Source organism: Scyliorhinus torazame, chromosome 4 (genome assembly GCF_047496885.1).
Source record: "Scyliorhinus torazame isolate Kashiwa2021f chromosome 4, sScyTor2.1, whole genome shotgun sequence".
NCBI classification, from domain to species: domain Eukaryota; kingdom Metazoa; phylum Chordata; class Chondrichthyes; order Carcharhiniformes; family Scyliorhinidae; genus Scyliorhinus; species Scyliorhinus torazame.
Genome location: NC_092710.1, coordinates 16,265,555 through 16,289,606, shown reverse-complemented (window position 1 = coordinate 16,289,606; position 24,052 = coordinate 16,265,555). Strand labels below are relative to the sequence as shown.

At 53.0% G+C, this 24,052-nt stretch overlaps 2 protein-coding genes across 2 annotated transcripts in view; both read left to right on the top strand.

The window, feature by feature from the left end:
• The window catches only part of LOC140411286 (T-box transcription factor TBX1-like), a 41,076-nt gene extending 36,835 nt beyond the window's left edge, over positions 1-4,241 (top strand). The window contains exon 4 of the mRNA XM_072500408.1: positions 4,170-4,241. Coding sequence (XP_072356509.1) covers positions 4,170-4,241 — 72 coding nt within the window. The remainder of the gene's footprint in view (positions 1-4,169) is intronic.
• LOC140410131 (pre-rRNA 2'-O-ribose RNA methyltransferase FTSJ3-like) overlaps positions 4,175-24,052 on the top strand; it is a 50,426-nt gene continuing 30,548 nt past the window's right edge. The window contains exons 1-3 of the mRNA XM_072498084.1: positions 4,175-4,284; positions 16,022-16,115; positions 16,528-16,654. Of these exons, the coding sequence (XP_072354185.1) occupies positions 4,246-4,284; positions 16,022-16,115; positions 16,528-16,654 (260 nt within the window). The 5' untranslated portion in view covers positions 4,175-4,245. The remainder of the gene's footprint in view (positions 4,285-16,021; positions 16,116-16,527; positions 16,655-24,052) is intronic.

The following is a 24,052-nucleotide window of genomic DNA, read 5'->3' as shown; positions in this document are numbered from 1 at the left end:
GGAGTGCTGCACTGTCAGAGGGTCAGTACTGAGGGAGGTGCCGCACTGTCAGAGGGTCAGTACTGAGGGAGTGCCGCACTGTCAGAGGGTCAGTACTGAGGGAGTGCCGCACTGTCAGAGGGTCAGTACTGAGGGAGTGCCGCACTGTCAGAGGGTCAGTACTGAGGGAGTGCCGCACTGTCAGAGGGTCAGTACTGAGGGAGTGCCGCACTGTCAGAGGGTCAGTACTGAGGGAGTGCCGCACTGTCAGAGGGTCAGTACTGAGGGAGTGCCGCACTGTCAGAGGGTCAGTACTGAGGGAGTGCTGCACTGTCAGAGGGTCAGTACTGAGGGAGTGCTGCACTGTCAGAGGGTCAGTACTGAGGAGTGCTGCACTGTCAGAGGGTCGGAGTGCCGCGCTGTCAGAGGGTCAGTACTGAGGGAGTGCCGCACTGTCAGAGGGTCAGTACTGAGGGAGTGCTGCACTGTCAGAGGGTCAGTACTGAGGGAGAGCTGCACTGTCAGAGGGTCAGTACTGAGGGAGTGCTGCATTCTCAGAGGGTTAGTACTGAGGGAGTGCTGCATTCTCAGAGGGTTAGTACTGAGGGAGTGCAGCACTGTCAGAGGGTCAGTACTGAGGGAATGCTGCTCTGGGGACAGATCCATACAGTGGAGCTTAACCCACGAAATGTGGGTTCGCTCTGTTCCCAAGTCTCTATTTTGAACCTTATTCTTCACGCCGTCAATCACCCTCCCATTAACATTGCACCCTCCGCTTCGACCCCACTCTTTTAAAATGGGAATGAGCTTACTCCCTCAGCAAGAGGTTACAGTAATCAGGAGGATTGTAGGGGCTGGAAGAGGTTACAGAGATAGGGTGGGTTGTAGAGACTGGAGGAGGTTACACAGATAGGGAGGGTTGTCGGGGCTGGAGGAGGTTACAGTGATAGGGAGGGTGTAGGGGCTGGAGAAGGTTACAGAGATAGGGAGGGGTGTAGGGGCTGGAGGAGGTTACAGAGATAGGGAGGGTTGTAGGGGCTGGAGGAGGTTACAGAGATAGGGAGGGTTGTGGGGGCTGGAGGAGGTTACAGAGATAGGGAGGGTTGTAGGGGCTGGTGGAGGTTACAGAGATAGGGAGTGTTACAGGGGCTGGCGGAGGTTACAGAGATAGGGAGGGGTGTAGGGGCTGGAGGAGGTTACAGAGATAGGGAGGGTTGTAGGGGCTGGAGGAGGTTACAGAGATAGGGAGGGTTGTAGGGGCTGGAGGAGGTTATAGAAATGCAGACGGGTGTAGAGGCTGGAGGAGGTTACAGAGATGGGAGGGTTGTAGGGGCTGGAGGAGGTTACAGAGATGGGGAGGGTTGTAGGGGCTGGTGGAGGTTACAGAGATAGGGAGGGTTGTAGAGGCTGGAGGAGGTTACAGAGATTGGAGAGTTGTAGGGGCTGGGGTAGGTTACAGAGATAGGGAGGGGTGTAGGGGCTGGAGGAGGTTACAGAGATAAGGAGGGATGTAGGGGCTGGAGGAGGTTACAGCGATAGGGAGGGTTGTAGGGGCTGGAGGAGGTTACAGAGATAGGGAGGGTTGTAGAGGCTGGAGGAGGTGACCGAGATGGGGAGGGTTGTGGGGGCTGGAGGAGGTTACAGTGATAGGGAGGGTTGTCGGGGCTGGAGGAGGTTACAGAGATAGGGAGAGTTGTTGGGGCTGGAGGAGGTTACAGAGATAGGGAGGGTTGTAGGGGCTGGAGGTGGTTACAGAGATAGGGAGGGTTGTAGGGGCTGGAGGAGGTTACAGAGATAGGGAGGGTTGTAGGGGCTGGAGGTGGTGACCGAGATGGGGAGGGTTGTGGGGGCTGGAGGAGGTTACAGTGATAGGGAGGGTTGTCGGGGCTGGAGGAGGTTACAGAGATAGGGAGGGTTGTAGGGGCTGGAGGAGGTTACAGAGATAGGGTGGATTGTAGGAGCTGGAGGAGGTTACAGAGATAGGGAGGGTTGTACGGGCTGGAGGAGGTTACAGAGATAGGGAGGGTTGTAGGGGCTGGAGGACATTACAGAGATAGGGAGGGTTGTAGGTGCTGGAGGAGGTTACAGAGATAGGGAGGGGTGTAGGGGTTGGAGGAGGTTACAGAGATAGGGAGGGTTGTAGGGGCTGGAGGACGTTACAGAGATAGGGAGGGTTGTAGGGGCTGTAGGAGGTTACAGAGATAGGGAGGGGTTTAGGGTCTGGAGGAGGTTACAGAGATAGGGAGGGTTGTAGGGGCTGGAGGAGGTTACAGAGATTGGGTGGATTGTAGGAGCTGGAGGAGGTTACAGAGATAGGGAGGGTTGTACGGGCTGGAGGAGGTTACAGAGATAGGGAGGGTTGTAGGGGCTGGAGGACGTTACAGAGATAGGGAGGGTTGTAGGGGCTGGAGGACGTTACAGAGATAGGGAGGGTTGTAGGGGCTGGAGGAGGTTACAGAGATAGGGAGGGGTGTAGGGGTTGGAGGAGGTTACAGAGATAGGGAGGGTTGTAGGGGCTGGAGGACGTTACAGAGATAGGGAGGGTTGTAGCGGCTGTAGGAGGTTACAGAGATAGGGAGGGGTGTAGGGCTGGAGGAGGTTACAGAGATAGGGAGGGTTGTAGGGGCTGGAGGAGGTTGCAGAGATAGGGAGGGTTGTAGGGGCTGGAGGAGGTTACAGAGAGAGAGGGAGGGTTGTCGGGGCTGGAGGAGGTTACAGAGATAGGGGAGGGTTGGAGGGGACTGGAGGAGGTTACAGAGATAGGGAGGGTTGTAGGGGCTGGAGGAGGTTACAGAGATAGGGAGGGTTGAAGGGGCTGGAGGAGGTTACAGAGATAGGGAGGGTTGTAGGGGCTGGAGGAGGTTACAGATATAGGGAGGGTTGTAGGGGCTGGAGGACGTTACAGAGATAGGGAGGGTTGTAGGGGCTGGAGGAGGTTACAGGATCAGGGAGGGTTGTAGGGGCTGGAGGAGGTTACAGAGATAGGGAGGGTTGTAGGGGCTGGAGGAGGTTACAGAGATAGGGAGGGTTGTAGGGGCTGGAGGAGGTTTCAGAGATAGGGAGGGTTGAAGGGGCTGGAGGAGGTTACAGAGATAGGGAGGGTTGTAGGGGCTGGAGGAGGTTACAGATATAGGGAGGGTTGTAGGGGCTGGAGGACGTTACAGAGATAGGGAGGGTTGTAGGGGCTGGAGGAGGTTACAGATATAGGGAGGGTTGTAGGGGCTGGAGGACGTTACAGAGATAGGGGAGGGGTGTATGGGCTGGAGGAGGTTGCAGAGATAGGGAGGGTTGTAGGGGCTGGAGGAGGTTACAGAGAGAGAGGGAGGGTTGTCGGGGCTGGAGGAGGTTACAGAGATAGGGAGGGTTGGAGGGGACTGGAGGAGGTTACAGAGATAGGGAGGGTTGTAGGGGCTGGAGGAGGTTACAGAGATAGGGAGGGTTGAAGGGGCTGGAGGAGGTTACAGAGATAGGGAGGGTTGTAGGGGCTGGAGGAGGTTACAGATATAGGGAGGGTTGTAGGGGCTGGAGGACGTTACAGAGATAGGGAGGGTTGTAGGGGGCTGGAGGAGGTTACAGGGATAGGGAGGGTTGTAGGGGCTGGAGGAGGTTACAGAGATAGGGAGGGTTGTAGGGGCTGGAGGAGGTTACAGAGATAGGGAGGGTTGTAGGGGCTGGAGGAGGTTTCAGAGATAGGGAGGGTTGAAGGGGCTGGAGGAGGTTACAGAGATAGGGAGGGTTGTAGGGGCTGGAGGAGGTTACAGATATAGGGAGGGTTGTAGGGGCTGGAGGACGTTACAGAGATAGGGAGGGTTGTAGGGGCTGGAGGAGGTTACAGATATAGGGAGGGTTGTAGGGGCTGGAGGAGGTTACAGAGATAGGGAGGGTTGTAGGGGCTGGAGGAGGTTACAGATATAGGGAGGGTTGTAGGGGCTGGAGGACGTTACAGAGATAGGGAGGGTTGTAGGGGCTGGAGGACGTTACAGAGATAGGGAGGGTTGTAGGGGCTGGAGGACGTTACAGAGATAGGGAGGGGTGTATGGGCTAATTGGTTTGTGGGTCTGTGTGTGGGTGAGTGAGCCTTTTTCTGACCCTCTTCCCCCACCCCTGTGTCGGTCAGTCACGATGGGGTTGGTGTGTGATGGAGTCCAGGTCAGCTGACATCGCTGACCGCTGAACGTTATCTCGAGCAGGCCCAAGGCCCCCGTGCAGCCGCCGCCGACCGAGGACGAGGGAAATCCATTGCTGGTCGAGCTGGAGCCTAAGGGCATGCGTCAGGAGCGACAGGCCGACCTGTGGTTTGGCAAGGTCAGTGATCCAACAGAGCATGCTCACTCTCTCTGTCTCCTCTCTGTCTCCTCTCTGTCTCCTCTCTGTCTCCTCTCTGTCTCCTCTCTGTCTCCTCTCTGTCTCCTCTCTGTCTCCTCTCTGTCTCCTCTCTGTCTCCTCTCTGTCTCCTCTCTGTCTCCGCCTCTGTCTCTCTCTCACTCTCTTGGTGTACTCTGTAAGCCTCGCAATCTCTGTCCTCTCTCTCTCCCAATCTCTGTCCCCCTCTCTCAATCTCTGTGCCCCTCTCTCAATCTCTGTCCTCCTCTCTCTCCCAATCTCTGTACCCCTCTATCAATCTCTGTCCTCCTCTCTCTCCCAATCTCTGTACCCCTCTATCAATCTCTGTCCTCCTCTCTCTCCCAATCTCTGTGCCCCTAACTCTCAATCTCTGTCCCTCTCTCTCTCTCTCAATCTCTGTGCCCCTAACTCTCAATCTCTGTCCCTCTCTCTCTCTCAATCTCTGTCCTCCTCTCTCTCTCAATCTCTGTGCCCCTAACTCTCAATCTCTGTCCCTCTCTCTCTCTCAATCTCTGTCCCTCTCTCTCTCAATCTCTGTCCCCCTCTCTCAATCTCTGTGCCCCTAACTCTCAATCTCTGTCACTCTCTCTCTCTCAATCTCTGTCCCTCTCTCTCTCTCAATCTCTGTCCCCCTCTCTCAATCTCTGTCCCCCTCTCTCTCTCAATCTCTGTGCCCCTCAATCTCTGTGCCCCTAACTCTCTCAATCTCTGTGCCCCTAACTCTCAATCTCTGTGCCCCTCTCTCTCTCAATCTCTGTCCCCCTCTCTCCCTCAATCTCTGTCCCCCCTCTCTCCTCAACCTCTGTGCCCCTCTCTCTCTCAATCTCTGTCCCCCTCTCTCCTCAACCTCTGTGCCCCTCTCTCTCTCAATCTCTGTCCCTCTCTCTCTCTCAATCTCTGTGCCCCTCTCTCTCTCAATCTCTGTGCCCCTAACTCTCAATCTCTGTCCCCCTAACTCTCTCAATCTCTGTCCCCCTCTCTCAATCTCTGTGCCCCTCTCTCTCTCAATCTCTGTGCCCCTAACTCTCAATCTCTGTCCCCCTCTCTCTCTCAATCTCTGTCCCCCTCTCTCCCTCAATCTCTGTCCCCCTCTCTCCTCAACCTCTGTGCCCCTCTCTCTCTCAATCTCTGTGCCCCTAACTCTCAATCTCTGTCCCCCTAACTCTCAATCTCTGTCCCCCTCCCTCTCTCAATCTCTGTCCCCCTCTCTCTCTCAATCTCTGTCCCCCTCTCTCTCTCAATCTCTGTCCCCCTCTCTCTCTCAATCTCTGTGCCCCTCTCTCTCTCAATCTCTGTGCCCCTAACTCTCAATCTCTGTCCCCCTCTCTCTCTCAAACTCTGCCCCTAACTCTCAATCTCTGTCCCCCTCTCTCTCTCAAACTCTGCCCCTAACTCTCAATCTCTGTCCCCCTCTCTCTCTCAATCTCTGTGCCCCAAACTCTCAATCTCTGTTCCCCTCTCTCTCACAATCTCTGTGCCCCTAACTCTCAATCTCTGTCCCCCTAACTCTCTCAATCTCTGTCCCCCTCTCTCTCAATCTCTGTCCCCCTCTCTCTCAATCTCTGTCCCCCTAACTCTCTCAATCTCTGTGCCCCTAACTCTCTCAATCTCTGTGCCCCTAACTCTCTCAATCTCTGTGCCCCTAACTCTCAATCTCTGTCCCCCTGACTCTCAATCTCTGTCCCCCTGACTCTCAATCTCTGTCCCCCTGACTCTCAATCTCTGTCCCCCTCTCTCTCTCAAACTCTGCCCCTAACTCTCAATCTCTGTCCCCCTCTCTCTCTCAATCTCTGTGCCCCAAACTCTCAATCTCTGTTCCCCTCTCTCTCACAATCTCTGTGCCCCTAACTCTCAATCTCTGTCCCCCTAACTCTCTCAATCTCTGTCCCCCTCTCTCTCAATCTCTGTCCCCCTCTCTCTCAATCTCTGTCCCCCTAACTCTCTCAATCTCTGTGCCCCTAACTCTCTCAATCTCTGTGCCCCTAACTCTCTCAATCTCTGTGCCCCTAACTCTCAATCTCTGTCCCCCTGACTCTCAATCTCTGTCCCCCTGACTCTCAATCTCTGTCTTCTGTCCCCCTCTCTCAATCTCTGTCCTCCTCTCTCTCACAATCTCTGTCCCCCTCTCTCAATCTCTGTGCCCCTAACTCTCAATCTCTGTCCCTCTCTCTCTCTCTCAATCTCTGTCCCCCTCTCTCTCTCAATCTCTGTCCCCCTAACTCTCAATCTCTGTCCCTCTCTCTCTCACAATCTCTGTCCCCCTCTCTCAATCTCTGTGCCCCTAACTCTCAATCTCTGTCCCTCTCTCTCTCTCAATCTCTGTCCCCCTCTCTCTCTCAATCTCTGTCCCCCTGACTCTCAATCTCTGTCCCCCTGACTCTCAATCTCTGTCCTCCTCTCTCTCACAATCTCTGTCCTCCTCTATCTCACAATCTCTGCCCTCCTCTCTCTCACAATCTCTGTCCCCCTCTCTCAATCTCTGTGCCCCTAACTCTCAATCTCTGTCCCTCTCTCTCAATCTCTGTCCCCCTCTCTCAATCTCTGTGCCCCTAACTCTCAATCTCTGTCACTCTCTCTCTCTCTCAATCTCTGTCCCCCTCTCTCAATCTCTGTCCCCCTCTCTCAATATCTGTGCCCCTAACTCTCAATCTCTGTCCCTCTCTCTCTCAATCTCTGTCCCTCTCTCTCAATCTCTGTCCCCCTCTCTCTCTCAATCTCTGTCCCCCTAACTCTCTCAATCTCTGTCCCCCTCTCTCAATCTCTGTGCCCCTCTCTCTCTCAATCTCTGTGCCCCTAACTCTCAATCTCTGTCCCCCTCTCTCTCTCAATCTCTGTCCCCCTCTCTCCCTCAATCTCTGTCCCCCTCTCTCCTCAACCTCTGTGCCCCTCTCTCTCTCAATCTCTGTGCCCCTAACTCTCAATCTCTGTCCCCCTAACTCTCAATCTCTGTCCCCCTCCCTCTCTCAATCTCTGTCCCCCTCTCTCTCTCAATCTCTGTCCCCCTCTCTCTCTCAATCTCTGTGCCCCTCTCTCTCTCAATCTCTGTGCCCCTAACTCTCAATCTCTGTCCCCCTCTCTCTCTCAAACTCTGCCCCTAACTCTCAATCTCTGTCCCCCTAACTCTCTCAATCTCTGTGCCCCTAACTCTCAATCTATGTGCCCCTCTCTCTCACAATCTCTGTGCCCCTAACTCTCTCAATCTCTGTCCCCCTCTCTCTCAATCTCTGTCCCCCTCTCTCTCAATCTCTGTCCCCCTAACTCTCTCAATCTCTGTGCCCCTAACTCTCTCAATCTCTGTCCCCCTAACTCTCAATCTCTGTGCCCCTAACTCTCTCAATCTCTGTCCCCCTGTCTCTCAATCTCTGTCCCCCTCTCTCTCAATCTCTGTCCCCCTAACTCTCTCAATCACTGTGCCCCTAACTCTCTCAATCTCTGTGCCCCTAACTCTCAATCTCTATCCCCCTCTCTCTCTCAATCTCTGTCTTCTGTCCCCCTCTCTCAATCTCTGTCCCCCTCTCTCTCTCTCTCAATCTCTGTGCCCCTAACTCTCAATCTCTGTCCCTCTCTCTCTCTCAATCTCTGTCCCCCTCTCTCTCTCAATCTCTGTCCCCCTCTCTCAATCTCTGTCCCTCTCTCTCTCTCAATCTCTGTCCCCCTCTCTCTCAATCTCTGTCCCCCTCTCTCAATATCTGTCCCCCTGACTCTCAATCTCTGTCCTCCTCTCTCTCACAATCTCTGTCCTCCTCTATCTCACAATCTCTGCCCTCCTCTCTCTCACAATCTCTGTCCCCCTCTCTCAATCTCTGTGCCCCTAACTCTCAATCTCTGTCACTCTCTCTCTCTCTCAATCTCTGTCCCCCTCTCTCAATCTCTGTCCCCCTCTCTCAATATCTGTGCCCCTAACTCTCAATCTCTGTCCCCCTCTCTCTCAATCTCTGTCCCTCTCTCTCAATCTCTGTCCCCCTCTCTCTCTCAATCTCTGTCCCCCTCTCTCAATCTCTGTCCCTCTCTCTCTCACAATCTCTGTCCCCCTCTCTCTCTCAATCTCTGTCCCCCTCTCTCAATCTCTGTCCCCCTCTCTCAATATCTGTCCCCCTAACTCTCAATCTCTGTCCCTCTCTCTCTCAATCTCTGTCCCTCTCTCTCAATCTCTGTCCCCCTCTCTCTCTCAATCTCTGTCCCTCTCTCTCTCACAATCTCTGTCCCCCTCTCTCAATCTCTGTGCCCCTAACTCTCTCAATCTCTGTCCCCCTCTCTCTCTCAATCTCTGTCCCTCTCTCTCTCACAATCTCTGTCCCCCTCTCTCAATCTCTGTGCCCCTAACTCTCTCAATCTCTGTGCCCCTAACTCTCTCAATCTCTGTCCCCCTCTCTCTCTCAATCTCTGTCCCCCTCTCTCTCTCAATCTCTGTGTCCCTAACTCTCAATCTCTGTGCCCCTCTCTCAATCTCTGTGCCCCTAACTCTCAATCTCTGTGCCCCTAACTCTCAATCTCTGTCCCCCTCTCTCAATCTCTGTCCTCCTCTCTCTCACAATCTCTGTCCCCCTCTCTCAATCTCTGTGCCCCTAACTCTCAATCTCTGTCCCTCTCTCTCTCTCAATCTCTGCCCCCCTCTCTCTCTCAATCTCTGTCCCCCTAACTCTCAATCTCTGTCCCTCTCTCTCGCTCAATCTCTGTCTCTCGCTCAATCTCTGTCTCTCGCTCAATCTCTGTCTCTCGCTCAATCTCTGTCTCTCGCTCAATCTCTGTCTCTCGCTCAATCTCTGTCTCTCGCTCAATCTCTGTCTCTCGCTCAATCTCTGTCTCTCGCTCAATCTCTGTCTCTCGCTCAATCTCTGTCTCTCGCTCAATCTCTGTCTCTCGCTCAATCTCTGTCTCTCGCTCAATCTCTGTCTCTCGCTCAATCTCTGTCTCTCGCTCAATCTCTGTCTCTCGCTCAATCTGTCTCTCGCTCAATCTCTGTCTCTCGCTCAATCTCTGTCTCTCGCTCAATCTCTGTCTCTCGCTCAATCTCTGTCTCTCGCTCAATCTCTGTCTCTCGCTCAATCTCTGTCTCTCGCTCAATCTCTGTCTCTCGCTCAATCTCTGTCTCTCGCTCAATCTCTGTCTCTCGCTCAATCTCTGTCTCTCGCTCAATCTCTGTCTCTCGCTCAATCTCTGTCTCTCGCTCAATCTCTGTCTCTCTCAATCTTTCTGTCTCTCTCAATCTCTCTCTTTCACGCTCAATCTCTCTCTCACACTCAATCTCTCTCTCTCACGCTCAATCTCTCTGTCTCTCTCAATCTCTCTTTCTCTCTCAATTTCTCACTCTCTCGCTCAATCTCTCTCACTCAATCTCTCTGTCTCTCTCAATCTCTCTCTCTCAATCTCTGTCTTCTGTCCCCCTCTCTCAATCTCTGTCCCTCTCTCTCTCAATCTCTGTCCCCCTCTCTCAATCTCTGTCCCCCTAACTCTCAATCTCTGTCCCCCTGACTCTCAATCTCTGTCCCCCTCTCTCAATCTCTGTGCCCCTAACTCTCAATCTCTGTGCCCCTAACTCTCAATCTCTGTCCCCCTCTCTCAATCTCTGTCCTCCTCTCTCTCACAATCTCTGTCCCCCTCTCTCAATCTCTGTGCCCCTAACTCTCAATCTCTGTCCCTCTCTCTCTCTCAATCTCTGTCCCCCTCTCTCTCTCAATCTCTGTCCCCCTAACTCTCAATCTCTGTCCCTCTCTCTCTCTCAATCTCTGTCCCCCTCTCTCTCTCAATCTCTGTCCCCCTGACTCTCAATCTCTGTCCCCCTGACTCTCAATCTCTGTCCTCCTCTCTCTCACAATCTCTGTCCTCCTCTATCTCACAATCTCTGCCCTCCTCTCTCTCTCAATCTCTGTCCCCCTCTCTCAATCTCTGTGCCCCTAACTCTCTCAATCTCTGTGCCCCTAACTCTCTCAATCTCTGTGCCCCTAACTCTCTCAATCTCTGTGCCCCTAACTCTCTCAATCTCTGTGCCCCTAACTCTCAATCTCTGTCCCCCTCTCTCAATCTCTGTGCCCCTAACTCTCAATCTCTGTCCCCCTCTCTCTCTCAATCTCTGTCCCCCTCTCTCCCTCAATCTCTGTCCCCCTCTCTCTCTCAATCTCTGTGCCCCTAACTCTCAATCTCTGTCCCTCTCTCTCAATCTCTGTCCCCCTCTCTCAATCTCTGTGCCCCTAACTCTCAATCTCTGTCACTCTCTCTCTCTCTCAATCTCTGTCCCCCTCTCTCAATCTCTGTCCCCCTCTCTCAATATCTGTGCCCCTAACTCTCAATCTCTGTCCCTCTCTCTCTCAATCTCTGTCCCTCTCTCTCAATCTCTGTCCCCCTCTCTCTCTCAATCTCTGTCCCCCTAACTCTCTCAATCTCTGTCCCCCTCTCTCAATCTCTGTGCCCCTCTCTCTCTCAATCTCTGTGCCCCTAACTCTCAATCTCTGTCCCCCTCTCTCTCTCAATCTCTGTCCCCCTCTCTCCCTCAATCTCTGTCCCCCTCTCTCCTCAACCTCTGTGCCCCTCTCTCTCTCAATCTCTGTGCCCCTAACTCTCAATCTCTGTCCCCCTAACTCTCAATCTCTGTCCCCCTCCCTCTCTCAATCTCTGTCCCCCTCTCTCTCTCAATCTCTGTGCCCCTCTCTCTCTCAATCTCTGTGCCCCTCTCTCTCTCAATCTCTGTGCCCCTAACTCTCAATCTCTGTCCCCCTCTCTCTCTCAAACTCTGCCCCTAACTCTCAATCTCTGTCCCCCTAACTCTCTCAATCTCTGTGCCCCTAACTCTCAATCTCTGTTCCCCTCTCTCTCTCAATCTCTGTCCCCCTCTCTCTCAATCTCTGTCCCCCTCTCTCTCAATCTCTGTCCCCCTAACTCTCTCAATCTCTGTGCCCCTAACTCTCTCAATCTCTGTCCCCCTAACTCTCTCAATCTCTGTGCCCCTAACTCTCTCAATCTCTGTGCCCCTAACTCTCAATCTCTATCCCCCTCTCTCTCTCAATCTCTGTCCCCCTCTCTCAATCTCTGTCCCCCTCTCTCCTCAATCTCTGTGCCCCTAACTCTCTCAATCTCTGTCCCCCTCTCTCTCAATCTCTGTCTTCTGTCCCCCTCTCTCAATCTCTGTCCCCCTCTCTCTCTCAATCTCTGTCCTCCTCTCTCAATCTCTGTCCTCCTCTCTCTCTCAATCTCTGTCCTCCTCTCTCAATCTCTGTGCCCCTAACTCTCAATCTCTGTCCCTCTCTCTCTCTCAATCTCTGTCCCCCTCTCTCTCTCAATCTCTGTCCCCCTCTCTCAATCTCTGTCCCTCTCTCTCTCACAATCTCTGTCCCCCTCTCTCAATCTCTGTGCCCCTAACTCTCAATCTCTGTCCCTCTCTCTCTCTCAATCTCTGTCCCCCTGACTCTCAATCTCTGTCCCCCTGACTCTCAATCTCTGTCCTCCTCTCTCTCACAATCTCTGTCCTCCTCTATCTCACAATCTCTGCCCTCCTCTCTCTCCCAATCTCTGTCCCCCTCTCTCAATCTCTGTGCCCCTAACTCTCAATCTCTGTCACTCTCTCTCTCTCTCAATCTCTGTCCCCCTCTCTCAATCTCTGTCCCCCTCTCTCAATATCTGTGCCCCTAACTCTCAATCTCTGTCCCTCTCTCTCTCAATCTCTGTCCCTCTCTCTCAATCTCTGTCCCCCTCTCTCTCTCAATCTCTGTCCCCCTCTCTCAATCTCTGTGCCCCTAACTCTCAATCTCTGTCCCTCTCTCTCTCTCAATCTCTGTCCCCCTCTCTCAATCTCTGTGCCCCTAACTCTCAATCTCTGTCCCTCTCTCTCTCTCTCTCTCTCTGTCCTCCTCTCTCTCTCAATCTCTGTCCCCCTAACTCTCAATCACTGTGCCCCTAACTCTCAATCTCTGTCCCCCTCTCTCTCTCAATCTCTGTCCCCTTCTCTCAATCTCTGTGCCCCTAACTCTCAATCTCTGTCCCTCTCTCTCTCTCTCTCTCTCTGTCCTCCTCTCTCTCTCAATCTCTGTCCCCCTAACTCTCAATCACTGTGCCCCTAACTCTCAATCTCTGTCCCCCTCTCTCTCTCAATCTCTGTCCCCCTAACTCTCAATCACTGTGCCCCTAACTCTCAATCTCTGTCCCCCTCTCTCAATCTCTGTCCCCCCCCTCTCTCTCAATCTCTGTCTCCCCCTCTCTCTCAATCTCTGTCCCCCTCTCTCTCTCTCTCAATCTCTGTGCCCCTAACTCTCAATCTCTGTCCCTCTCTCTCTCTCTCAATCTCTGTCCCTCTCTCTCTCTCAATCTCTGTCCCTCTCTCAATCTCTGTCCCCCTAACTCTCAATCTCTGTCCCCCTCTCTCTGTCCCTCTCTCTCTCTCTCTCTCAATCTCTGTCCCTCTCTCTCTCTCAATCTCTGTCCCTCTCTCTCTTTCAATCTCTGTCCCTCTCTCTCTCTCTCTCTCAATTTCTGTCCCCCTCTCTCTCTCAATCTCTGTCCCCCTCTCTCTCTCAATCTCTGTCCCCCTCTCTCTCTCAATCTCTGTCCCCCTCTCTCTCTCAATCTCTGACCCCCTCTCTCTCCAATCTCTGTCTCTCTCTCTCTCTCCAACCTCTGTCCCTCTCTCTCTCTCAATCTCCGTCCCTCTCTCTCTCTCAATCTCTGTCCCTCTCTCTCTCTCAATCTCTGTCCCTCTCTCTCTCTCAATCTCTGTCCCCCTCTCTCAATCTCTGTCCCCCTCTCTCTCTCAATCTCTGTTCCCCCTCTCTCTCTCAATCTCTGTCCCCCTCTCTCTCTCAATCTCTGTCCCCCTCTCTCTCTCAATCTCTGTCCCCCTCTATCTCTCTGTCTCTGTCCCCCTCTATCTCTCTGTCTCTGTCCCCCTCTACCTCTCTGTCTCTGTCCCCCTCTACCTCTCTGTCTCTGTCCCCCCTCTCTCTCAATCTCTGTCCCCCTCCCTCTCTCAATCTCTGCCCCCCTCTCTCTCTCTGTCTCTGTCCCCCCTCTGTCTCGCAATCTCTGTCCCTCTCTCTCTGTCTCTCTCAATTTCTGTCTCTCAATCTCTCTCTCTCTCTCTCTCTCTCTCTCTCTCTCAATCTCTCTCTTTCTCTCAATCACTCTCTCGCTCAATCTCTCTCTCTCGCTCAATCTCTCTCTCTCGCTCAATCTCTCTCTCTCGCTCAATCTCTCTCTCTCGCTCAATCTCTCTCTCTCGCTCAATCTCTCTCTCTCGCTCAATCTCTCTCTCTCGCTCAATCTCTCTCTCTCGCTCAATCTCTCTCTCTCGCTCAATCTCTCTCTCTCGCTCAATCTCTCTCTCTCGCTCAATCTCTCTCTCTCGCTCAATCTCTCTCTCTCGCTCAATCTCTCTCTCTCGCTCAATCTCTCTCTCTCGCTCAATCTCTCTCTCGCTCAATCTCTCCCTCTTGCTCAATCTCTCTCTCGCTCAATCTCTCTCGCTCAATCTCTCTCTCTCGCTCAATCTCTCTCTCTCGCTCAATCTCTCTCTCTCGCTCAATCTCTCTCTCTCGCTCAATCTCTCCCTCTCGCTCAATCTCTCTCTCTCGCTCAATCTCTCTCTCTCGCTCAATCTCTCTCTCTCGCTCAATCTCTGTCTCTCGCTCAATCTCTGTCTCTCGCTCAATCTCTGTCTCTCGCTCAATCTCTGTCTCTCGCTCAATCTCTCTCTCTCGCTCAATCTCTCTCTCTCGCTCAATCTCTCTCTCTCGCTCAATCTCTCTCTCTCGCTCAATCTCTGTCTCTCGCTCAATCTCTGTCTCTCGCTCAATCTCTGTCTCTCGCTCAATCTCTGTCTCTCGCTCAATCTCTGTCTCTCGCTCAATCTCTGTCTCTCGCTCAATCTCTGTCTCTCGCTCAATCTCTGTCTCTCGCTCAATCTCTGTCTCTCGCTCAATCTCTGTCTCTCGCTCAATCTCTGTCTCTCGCTCAATCTCTGTCTCTCGCTCAATCTCTGTCTCTCGCTCAATCTCTGTCTCTCGCTCAATCTCTGTCTCTCGCTCAATCTCTGTCTCTCGCTCAATCTCTGTCTCTCGCTCAATCTCTGTCTCTCGCTCAATCTCTGTCTCTCGCTCAATCTCTGTCTCTCGCTCAATCTCTGTCTCTCGCTCAATCTCTGTCTCTCGCTCAATCTCTGTCTCTCGCTCAATCTCTGTCTCTCGCTCAATCTCTGTCTCTCGCTCAATCTCTGTCTCTCGCTCAATCTCTGTCTCTCGCTCAATCTGTCTCTCGCTCAATCTCTGTCTCTCGCTCAATCTCTGTCTCTCGCTCAATCTCTGTCTCTCGCTCAATCTCTGTCTCTCGCTCAATCTCTGTCTCTCGCTCAATCTCTGTCTCTCGCTCAATCTCTGTCTCTCGCTCAATCTCTGTCTCTCGCTCAATCTCTGTCTCTCGCTCAATCTCTGTCTCTCGCTCAATCTCTGTCTCTCGCTCAATCTCTGTCTCTCTCAATCTTTCTGTCTCTCTCAATCTCTCTCTTTCACGCTCAATCTCTCTCTCACACTCAATCTCTCTCTCTCACGCTCAATCTCTCTGTCTCTCTCAATCTCTCTTTCTCTCTCAATTTCTCACTCTCTCGCTCAATCTCTCTCACTCAATCTCTCTGTCTCTCTCAATCTCTCTCTCTCAATCTCTCTCTCTCTCTCAATCTCTCTCTTTCTCTCTCAATCTCTCTCTCGCTCAATCTCTCTCAATCTCAATCTCTCTGTCTCTCTCAATCTCTCTCTCTCTCAATCTCTCTCTGTCTCTCTCAATCTCTCTCTCTCTCTCAATCTCTCTCTTTCTCTCAATCTCTCTCTTTCTCTCTCAGTCTCTCTCGCTCAATCTCTCTGTCTCTCTCAATCTCTCTCTCTCTCTCAATCTCTCTCTTTCTCTCAATCTCTCTCTTTCTCTCTCAGTCTCTCTCGCTCAATCTCTCTGTCTCTCTCAATCTCTCTCTCTCAATCTCTCTCTCTCAATCTCTCTCTCTCAATCTCTCTCTCTCTCAATCTCTCTCTCTCTCTCTCAATCTCTCTCTTTCTCTCTCAATCTCTCTCGCTCAATCTCTCTCGCTCAATCTCTCTCGCTCAATCTCTCTGTCTCTCTCAGTCTCTCTCTTTCTCTCTCAATCTCTCTCTTTCTCTCTCAATCTCTCTCTCTCACGCTCAATCTCTCTGTCTCTCTCAATCTCTCTCTCTCTCAATCTCTCTCTTTCCCTCTCAATCTCTCTGTCTCTCTCAATCTCTCTCTCTCTCAATCTCTCTCTCTCTCTCTCTCTCTCTCTCTCAATCTCTCTCTTTCTCTCTCAATCTCTCTTTCTCAATCTCTCTTTCTCAATCTCTCTGTCTCTCTCAATCTCTCTCTCTCAATCTCTCTCTCTCTCAATCTCTCTCTCTCTCTCTCAATCTCTCTCTCTCTCAATCTCTCTCTCTCTCAATCTCTGTCTCTCTCAATCTCTCTCTGTCTCTCTCAATCTCTCTCTCTCTCAATCTCTCTCTTTCTCTCTCAATCTTTCTCTCTCTCAATCTCTCTCTCTCTCTCAATCTCCCTCTCCCCTGCCCCTCCGTCGGCGTGTCTCTTTCTGTCTCGTGTGCATGTCTGTGTGCCTTTGCGTGTTTGTGTCTGCGTGTCTCAGTCTCGGCTCCCGTGTGACTGCTCCCCCTCCCCCTTCTGCTGGCTCCCAGCGGTGTGGTGACCCTCCTTCCTGTTGCAGGACATCTTCGCTTGTCTCGAAGTGGATGGCGACGAGGCCCTGGAGATTAAACAGACAAAGAAGCTGTACACCCAGCAGGGCGGCCTGGTTGCAGGTGAGCGTGGAGTGCGGCCCAGCAGATTCCAACCTGCCACCAGCTTGGCCCCTGGGGACTGGGCGGGGGACTGGCCGCCATTCAGGTCACCGAACCGTTCCCCGCCTCCAGTTAGATTCCAGCTGGAGGAATGTCTCTAACTCTGGAGCCCCCAAGAGCAAGGCTGGGGTGGGGGGGGGGGGGGGCGACTGACAGGCACAATTCCAGGGGTGAGGGGCTTCACAGAACGGGGAGGAGCCGGGGTCATTCTGCTCGGAGCAGAGAAGGTTCAGGGGGAGATTGGGGTGTTGTAAATCAGGAAGGGTTTGCCATTGAGGGGGATGTGCCTCCGGTTGCAGCAAGGGTCGGTAACGGGGGGAGGGAGGGGGTGTTACGCAGTCACCTCACGCTGTGGTCCTGTGCTGATTTGTAGACGAGGGTGAAAAGCTGGCCAGCGAAGCCCAGGCGCTCCCCGCCGGGGCGGAGGAGCTGACCAGAGCAGAGGAAGGGACGAATAAAGAAGGCGACGATTCGGACGACGACAGCTCGAGTGATGAAAGGTATGCCTCACAAATATATCACCCCGCTTTGACAGCTGCTCCGTATCGTTATTTCTGCCCTGCACAGCCCCCCCCCCCCCCACCTACACCACCCCGCCTCTGCGTCTCGCCCCTATCCTTCAGTTCCATTCCGTTCTCATCTTTATCCAGCTTCCCCCCCCCCTAACCACATCAACACGATTCACCACCACCACTCCCTGTGGGAGCGAGTCCCACATTCTCCCAACTCCCTGTGGGAGCGAGTCCCACATTCTCCCCACTCCCTGTGGGAGCGAGTCCCACACTCTCCCCACTCCCAGTGGGAGCGAGTCCCACATTCTCCCCACTCCCTGTGGGAGCGAGTCCCACATTCTCCCCACTCCCTGTGGGAGTGAGTCCCACATTCTCCCCACTCCCTGTGGGAGCGAGTCCCACACTCTCCCCACTCCCAGTGGGAGCGAGTCCCACATTCTCCCCACTCCCTGTGGGAGCGAGTCCCACATTCTCCCCACTCCCTGTGGGAGCGAGTCCCACATTCTCCCCCACTCCCTGTGGGAGCGAGTCCCACATTCTCCCAACTCCCTGTGGGAGCGAGTCCCACATTCTCCCCACTCCCTGTGGGAGCGAGTCCCACACTCTCCTCACTCCCTGTGGGAGCGAGTCCCACATTCTCCCCACTCCCTGTGGGAGCGAGTCCCACATTCTCCCCACTCCCTGTGGGAGCGAGTCCCACATTCTCCCCACACCCTGTGGGAGTGAGTCCCACACTCTCCCCACTCCCTGTGGGAGCGAGTCCCACACTCTCCTCACTCCCTGTGGGAGCGAGTCCCACATTCTCCCCACTCCCTGTGGGAGCGAGTCCCACACTCTCCCCACACCCTGTGGGAGTGAGTCCCACACTCTCCCCACACCCTGTGGGAGTGAGTCCCACACTCTCCCCACTCCCTGTGGGAGTGAGTCCCACATTCTCCCCACTCCCTGTGGGAGCGAGTCCCACATTCTCCCCACTCCCTGTGGGAGCGAGTCCCACACTCTCCTCACTCCCTGTGGGAGCGAGTCCCACATTCTCCCCCACTCCCTAAGGGAGCGAGTCCCACACTCTCCCCACTCCCTGTGGGAGCGAGTCCCACACTCTCCCCACTCCCTGTGGGAGCGAGTCCCACACTCTCCCCACTCCCTGTGGGAGCAAGTCCCACACTCTCCCCACTCCCTGTGGGAGCGAGCCCCACATTCTCCCCACTGCCAGTGGGAGCGAGTCCCACATTCTCCCCACTCCCTGTGGGAGCGAGTCCCACAGTCTCCCCACTCCCTGTGGGAGCGAGTCCCACATTCTCCCCACTCCCTGTGGGAGCGAGTCCCTCATTCTTCCCATACCCTGTGGGAGCGAGTCCCACATTCTCCCCACTCCCTGTGGGAGCGAGTTTCACATTCTCCCCCACTCCCTGTGGGAGCGAGTCCCACATTCTCCCCACTCCCTGTGGGAGCGAGTCCCACATTCTCCCCACTCCCTGTGGGAGCGAGTCCCACACTCTCCCCACTCCCTGTGGGAGCGAGTCCCTCATTCTTCCCATTCCCTGTGGGAGCGAGTCCCACACTCTCCCCACACCCCGTGGGAACGAGTCCCACATTCTCCCCACTCCCCGTGGGAGCGAGTCCCACATTCTCTCCACTCCCTGTGGGAGCGAGTCCCACACTCTCCCCACACCCCGTGGGAACGAGTCCCACATTCTCCCCACTCCCCGTGGGAGCGAGTCCCACATTCTCTCCACTCCCTGTGGGAGCGAGTCCCACACTCTCCCCACACCCCGTGGGAGCGAGTCCCACATTCTCCCCCACTCCCTGTGGGAGCGAGTCCCACACTCTCCCCACTCCCTGTGGGAGCGAGTCCCTCATTCTTCCCATACCCTGTGGGAGCGAGTCCCACATTCTCCCCACTCCCTGTGGGAGCGAGTTCCACATTCTCCCCCACTCCCTGTGGGAGCGAGTCCCACATTCTCCCCATTCCCTGTGGGAGTGAGTCCCACATTCTCCCCACTCCCTGTGGGAGCGAGTCCCACACTCTCCCCACTCCCTGTGGGAGCGAGTCCCACATTCTCCCCCCTCCCTGTGGGAGCGAGTCCCACATTCTCCCCACTCCCTGTGGGAGCGAGTCCCACATTCGCCCCACTCCCTGTGGAAGCGAGTTCCACATTCGCCCCACTCCCTGTGGGAGTGAGTCCCACATTCTGCCCACTCCCTGCGGGAGCGAGTCCCACTCCAAAACTGTCTAAATCTTTCTGCAGCCTCCCCACCTCCTCCATACTACCTGCCCCTCCACCTATCTTTGTATCATCGGCAAACTTAGCCAGAATGCCCCCAGTCCCGTCATCTAGATCGTTAATATATAAAGAGATCAGCTATGGCCCCAACACTGAACCCCGCGGGACACCACTCGTCACCGGTTGCCATTCCGAAAAAGAACCTTTTATCCCAACTCTCTGCCTTCTGCCTGACAGCCAATCGTCAATCCATGTTAGTACCTTGCCTCGAATACCATGGGCCCTTGTTTTACTCAGCAGTCTCCCGTGAGGCACCTTATCAAAGGCCTTTTGGAAGTCAAGATAGATAACATCCATTGGCTCTCCTTGGTCTAACCTATTTGTTATCTCTTCAAAGAACTCTAACAGGTTTGTCAGGCACGACCTCCCCTTACTAAATCCATGCTGACCTGTCCTAATCCGACCCTGCACTTCCAAGAATTTAGAAATCTCATCCTTAACAATGGATTCTAGAATCTTGCCAACAACCGAGGTTAGGCTAATTGGCCGATAATTTTCCATCTTTTTCCTTGTTCCCTTCTTGAACAGGGGGGTTACAACAGCGATTTTCCAATCCTCTGGGACTTTCCCTGACTCCAGTGACTTTTGAAAGATCATAACTAACGCCTCCACTATTTCTTCAGCTATCTCCTTTAGAACTCTAGGATGTAGCCCATCTGGGCCCGGAGATTTATCAATTTTTAGACCTCTTAGTTTCTTTCGCACTTTCTCCTTTGTGATGGCTACCATATTCAACTCTGCCCCCTGACTCTCCTGAATTGTTGGGATATTACTCATGTCTTCTACTGTGAAGACTGACGCAAAGTACTTATTTAGTTCCTCAGCTATTTCCTTGTCTCCCATCACTAGATTACCAGCGTCATTTTGGAGCGGCCCAATGTCTACTTTTGCCTCCCGTTTGTTTTTAATGTATTTAAAGAAACATTTACTATCATTCCTAATGTTACTGGCTCGCCTACCTTCATATTTGATCCTCTCTTTCCTTATTTCTCTCTTTGTTATCCTCTGTTTGTTTTTGTAGCCTTCACAATCTTCTGACTTCCCACTACTCTTTGCCACAGAATAGGCTTTCTCTTTTGCTTTGATGCATTCCCTAACTTCCTTTGTCAGCCATGGCTGCCCAATCCCCCCTCTGATAACCTTTCTTTTCTCTGGGATGAACCTCTGTACTGTGTCCTCAATTACTCCCAGAAACTCCTGCCATTGCTGTTTTACTGTCTTTCCCACTAGGCTCTGCTCCCAGTCGATTTTCGTCAGTTCCTCCCTCATGCCCTGTAGTTACCTTTATTTAACTGTAACACCTTTACATCTGATTCTACCTTCTTTCTTTCAAATTGGAGATTGAATTCTACCATATTATGATCACTGCCTCCTAAGTGTTCCCTTACTTTAAGATCTTTAATCAAGTCTGGCTCATTACATAACACTAAGTCCAGAATGGCCTGTTCCCTCGTGGGCTCCATCACAAGCTGTTCCAAAAAGCCCTCCTGTAAACATTCAATGAATTCCCTTTCCTTGGGTCCACTGGCAGCATTATTTACCCAGTCCACCTGCATATTGAAGTCCCCCATGATCACTGTGACCTTGCCTTTCTGACATTCGCTTTCTATTTCGTGGTACATTTTGTGCCTCCGGTCCTGACCACTGTTAGGAGGCCTGTACATAACTCTCATTATGGTTTTTTTGCCTTTGTGGTTCCTCAACTCTACCCACACAGACTCCACATTATCTGACCCTATGTCGTTTAGTGCTATTGATTTAATTTCATTCCTAATTAACAAGGCAACCCCGCCCCCTCTGCCCACCTCTCTGTCTTTTCGATAGGTTGTGAATCCCTGGATGTTTAAATGCCAGTCCTGAACCCCCTACAACCATGTCTCTGTGATGCCTACCACATCATACCTGCCAGTCACAATCTGGGCCACAAGCTCATCTACCTTGTTCCGTACACTCCGCGCATTTAAATATAGCACCTTTAATTCTCTATTGACCGTCCCTTTTTGTTTTCTTAGTGTGGTGGACCTTCGTTTAGTGAGCCTTTCCATACACTGTGTCATATTTTGTGGGATGGGGACTATCGTAACCTCTCCTGAGTTTTGTCTTTTCGTGCATTTTTGTATTCCTAAGCAGCTACGCTTCCCACTGACCGGAACTGTGCACAGCGACTCCCAGTGTGATACAGAGACAGGAACTGTGCACAGTGTCTCCCAGTGTGATACAGAGACAGGAACTGTGCACAGTGACTCCCAGTGTGATACAGAGACAGGAACTGTGCACAGTGACTCCCAGTGTGATACAGAGACAGGAACTGTGCACAGTGCCTCCCAGTGTGATACGGAGACCGGAACTGTGCACAGTGACTCCCAGTGTGATACAGAGACCGGAACTGTGCACAGTGACTCCCAGTGTGATACAGAGACCGGAACTGTGCACAGTGACTCCCAGTGTGATACGGAGACAGGAACTGTGCACAGTGACTCCCAGTGTGATACAGAGACAGGAACTGTGCACAGTGACTCCCAGTGTGATACAGAGACAGGAACTGTGCACAGTTACTCCCAGTGTGATACGGAGACCGGAACTGTGCACAGTGACTCCCAGTGTGATACAGAGACAGGAACTGTGCACAGTGACTCCCAGTGTGATACAGACACAGGAACTGTGCACAGTTACTCCCAGTGTGATACGGAGACCGGAACTGTGCACAGTGACTCCCAGTGTGATACAGCGACCGGAACTGTGCACAGTAACTCCCAGTGTGATACAGAGACCGGAACTGTGCACAGTGACTCCCAGTGTGATACAGAGACCGGAACTGTGCACAGTAACTCCCAGTGTGATACAGAGACCGGAACTGTGCACAGTGACTCCCAGTGTGATACAGAGACCGGAACTGTGCACAGTAACTCCCAGTGTGATACAGAGACCGGAACTGTGCACAGTGACTCCCAGTGTGATACAGAGACAGGAACTGTGCACAGTGACTCCCAGTGTGATACAGGGACCGGAACTATGCACAGTGACTCCCAGTGTGATACAGAGACAGGAACTGTGGACAGTAACTCCCAGTGTGATACGGAGACAGGAACTGTGCACAGTAACTCCCAGTGTGATACAGAGTCCGGAACTGTGCACAGTGACTCCCAGTGTGATACAGTGACCAGAACTGTGCACAGTGACTCCCAGTGTGATACAGAGACAGGAACTGTGCACAGTGACTCCCAGTGTGATACGGAAACAGGAACTGTGCACAGTGACTCCCAGTGTGATACAGAGACAGGAACTGTGTACAGTTACTCCCAGTGTGATACGGAGACCGGAACTGTGCACAGTGACTCCCAGTGTGATACAGCGACCGGAACTGTGCACAGTAACTCCCAGTGTGATACAGAGACCGGAACTGTGCACAGAGACTCCCAGTGTGATACAGAGACCGGAACTGTGCACAGTGACTCCCAGTGTGATACAGCGACCGGAACTGTGCACAGTAACTCCCAGTGTGATACAGAGACCGGAACTGTGCACAGTGACTCCCAGTGTGATACAGAGACCGGAACTGTGCACAGTAACTCCCAGTGTGATACAGAGACCGGAACTGTGCACAGTGACTCCCAGTGTGATACAGAGACCGGAACTGTGCACAGTAACTCCCAGTGTGATACAGAGACCGGAACTGTGCACAGTGACTCCCAGTGTGATACAGAGACAGGAACTGTGCACAGTGACTCCCAGTGTGATACAGGGACCGGAACTATGCACAGTGACTCCCAGTGTGATACAGAGACAGGAACTGTGGACAGTAACTCCCAGTGTGATACGGAGACAGGAACTGTGCACAGTAACTCCCAGTGTGATACAGAGTCCGGAACTGTGCACAGTGACTCCCAGTGTGATACAGTGACCAGAACTGTGCACAGTGACTCCCAGTGTGATACAGAGACAGGAACTGTGCACAGTGACTCCCAGTGTGATACGGAAACAGGAACTGTGCACAGTGACTCCCAGTGTGATACAGAGACAGGAACTGTGCACAGTTACTCCCAGTGTGATACGGAGACCGGAACTGTGCACAGTGACTCCCAGTGTGATACAGCGACCGGAACTGTGCACAGTAACTCCCAGTGTGATACAGAGACCGGAACTGTGCACAGAGACTCCCAGTGTGATACAGAGACCGGAACTGTGCACAGTGACTCCCAGTGTGATACAGAGACAGGAACTGTGCACAGTGACTCCCAGTGTGATACAGGGACCGGAACTATGCACAGTGACTCCCAGTGTGATACAGAGACAGGAACTGTGGACAGTAACTCCCAGTGTGATACGGAGACAGGAACTGTGCACAGTAACTCCCAGTGTGATACAGAGTCCGGAACTGTGCACAGTGACTCCCAGTGTGATACAGTGACCAGAACTGTGCACAGTGACTCCCAGTGTGATACAGAGACAGGAACTGTGCACAGTGACTCCCAGTGTGATACGGAAACAGGAACTGTGCACAGTGACTCCCAGTGTGATACAGAGACCGGAACTGTGCACAGTGACTCCCAGTGTGATGCAGAGACAGGAACTGTGCACAGTGACTCCCAGTGTGTTACAGAGACCAGAACTGTGCACAGTGACTCCCAGTGTGATACAGAGACAGGAACTGTGCACAGTGACTCCCAGTGTGATACGGAGACCGGAACTGTGCACAGTGACTCCCATTGTGATACAAAGAACAAAGAACAAAGAAATGTACAGCACAGGAACAGGCCCTTCGGCCCTCCAAGCCCGTGCCGACCATACTGCCCGACTAAACTACAATCTTCTACACTTCCTGGGTCCGTATCCTTCTATTCCCATCCTATTCATATATTTGTCAAGATGCCCCTTAAATGTCCGTTTCGTCCCTGCTTCCACTACCTCCTCCGGTAGTGAGTTCCAGGCACCCACTACCCTCTGCGTAAAAAACTTGCCTCGTACATCTACTCTAAACTTTGCCCCTCTCACCTTAAACCTATGCCCCCTAGTAATTGACCCCTCTACCCTGGGGAAAAGCCTCTGACTATCCACTCTGTCTTTGCCCCTCATAATTTTGTATACCTCTATCAGGTCGCCC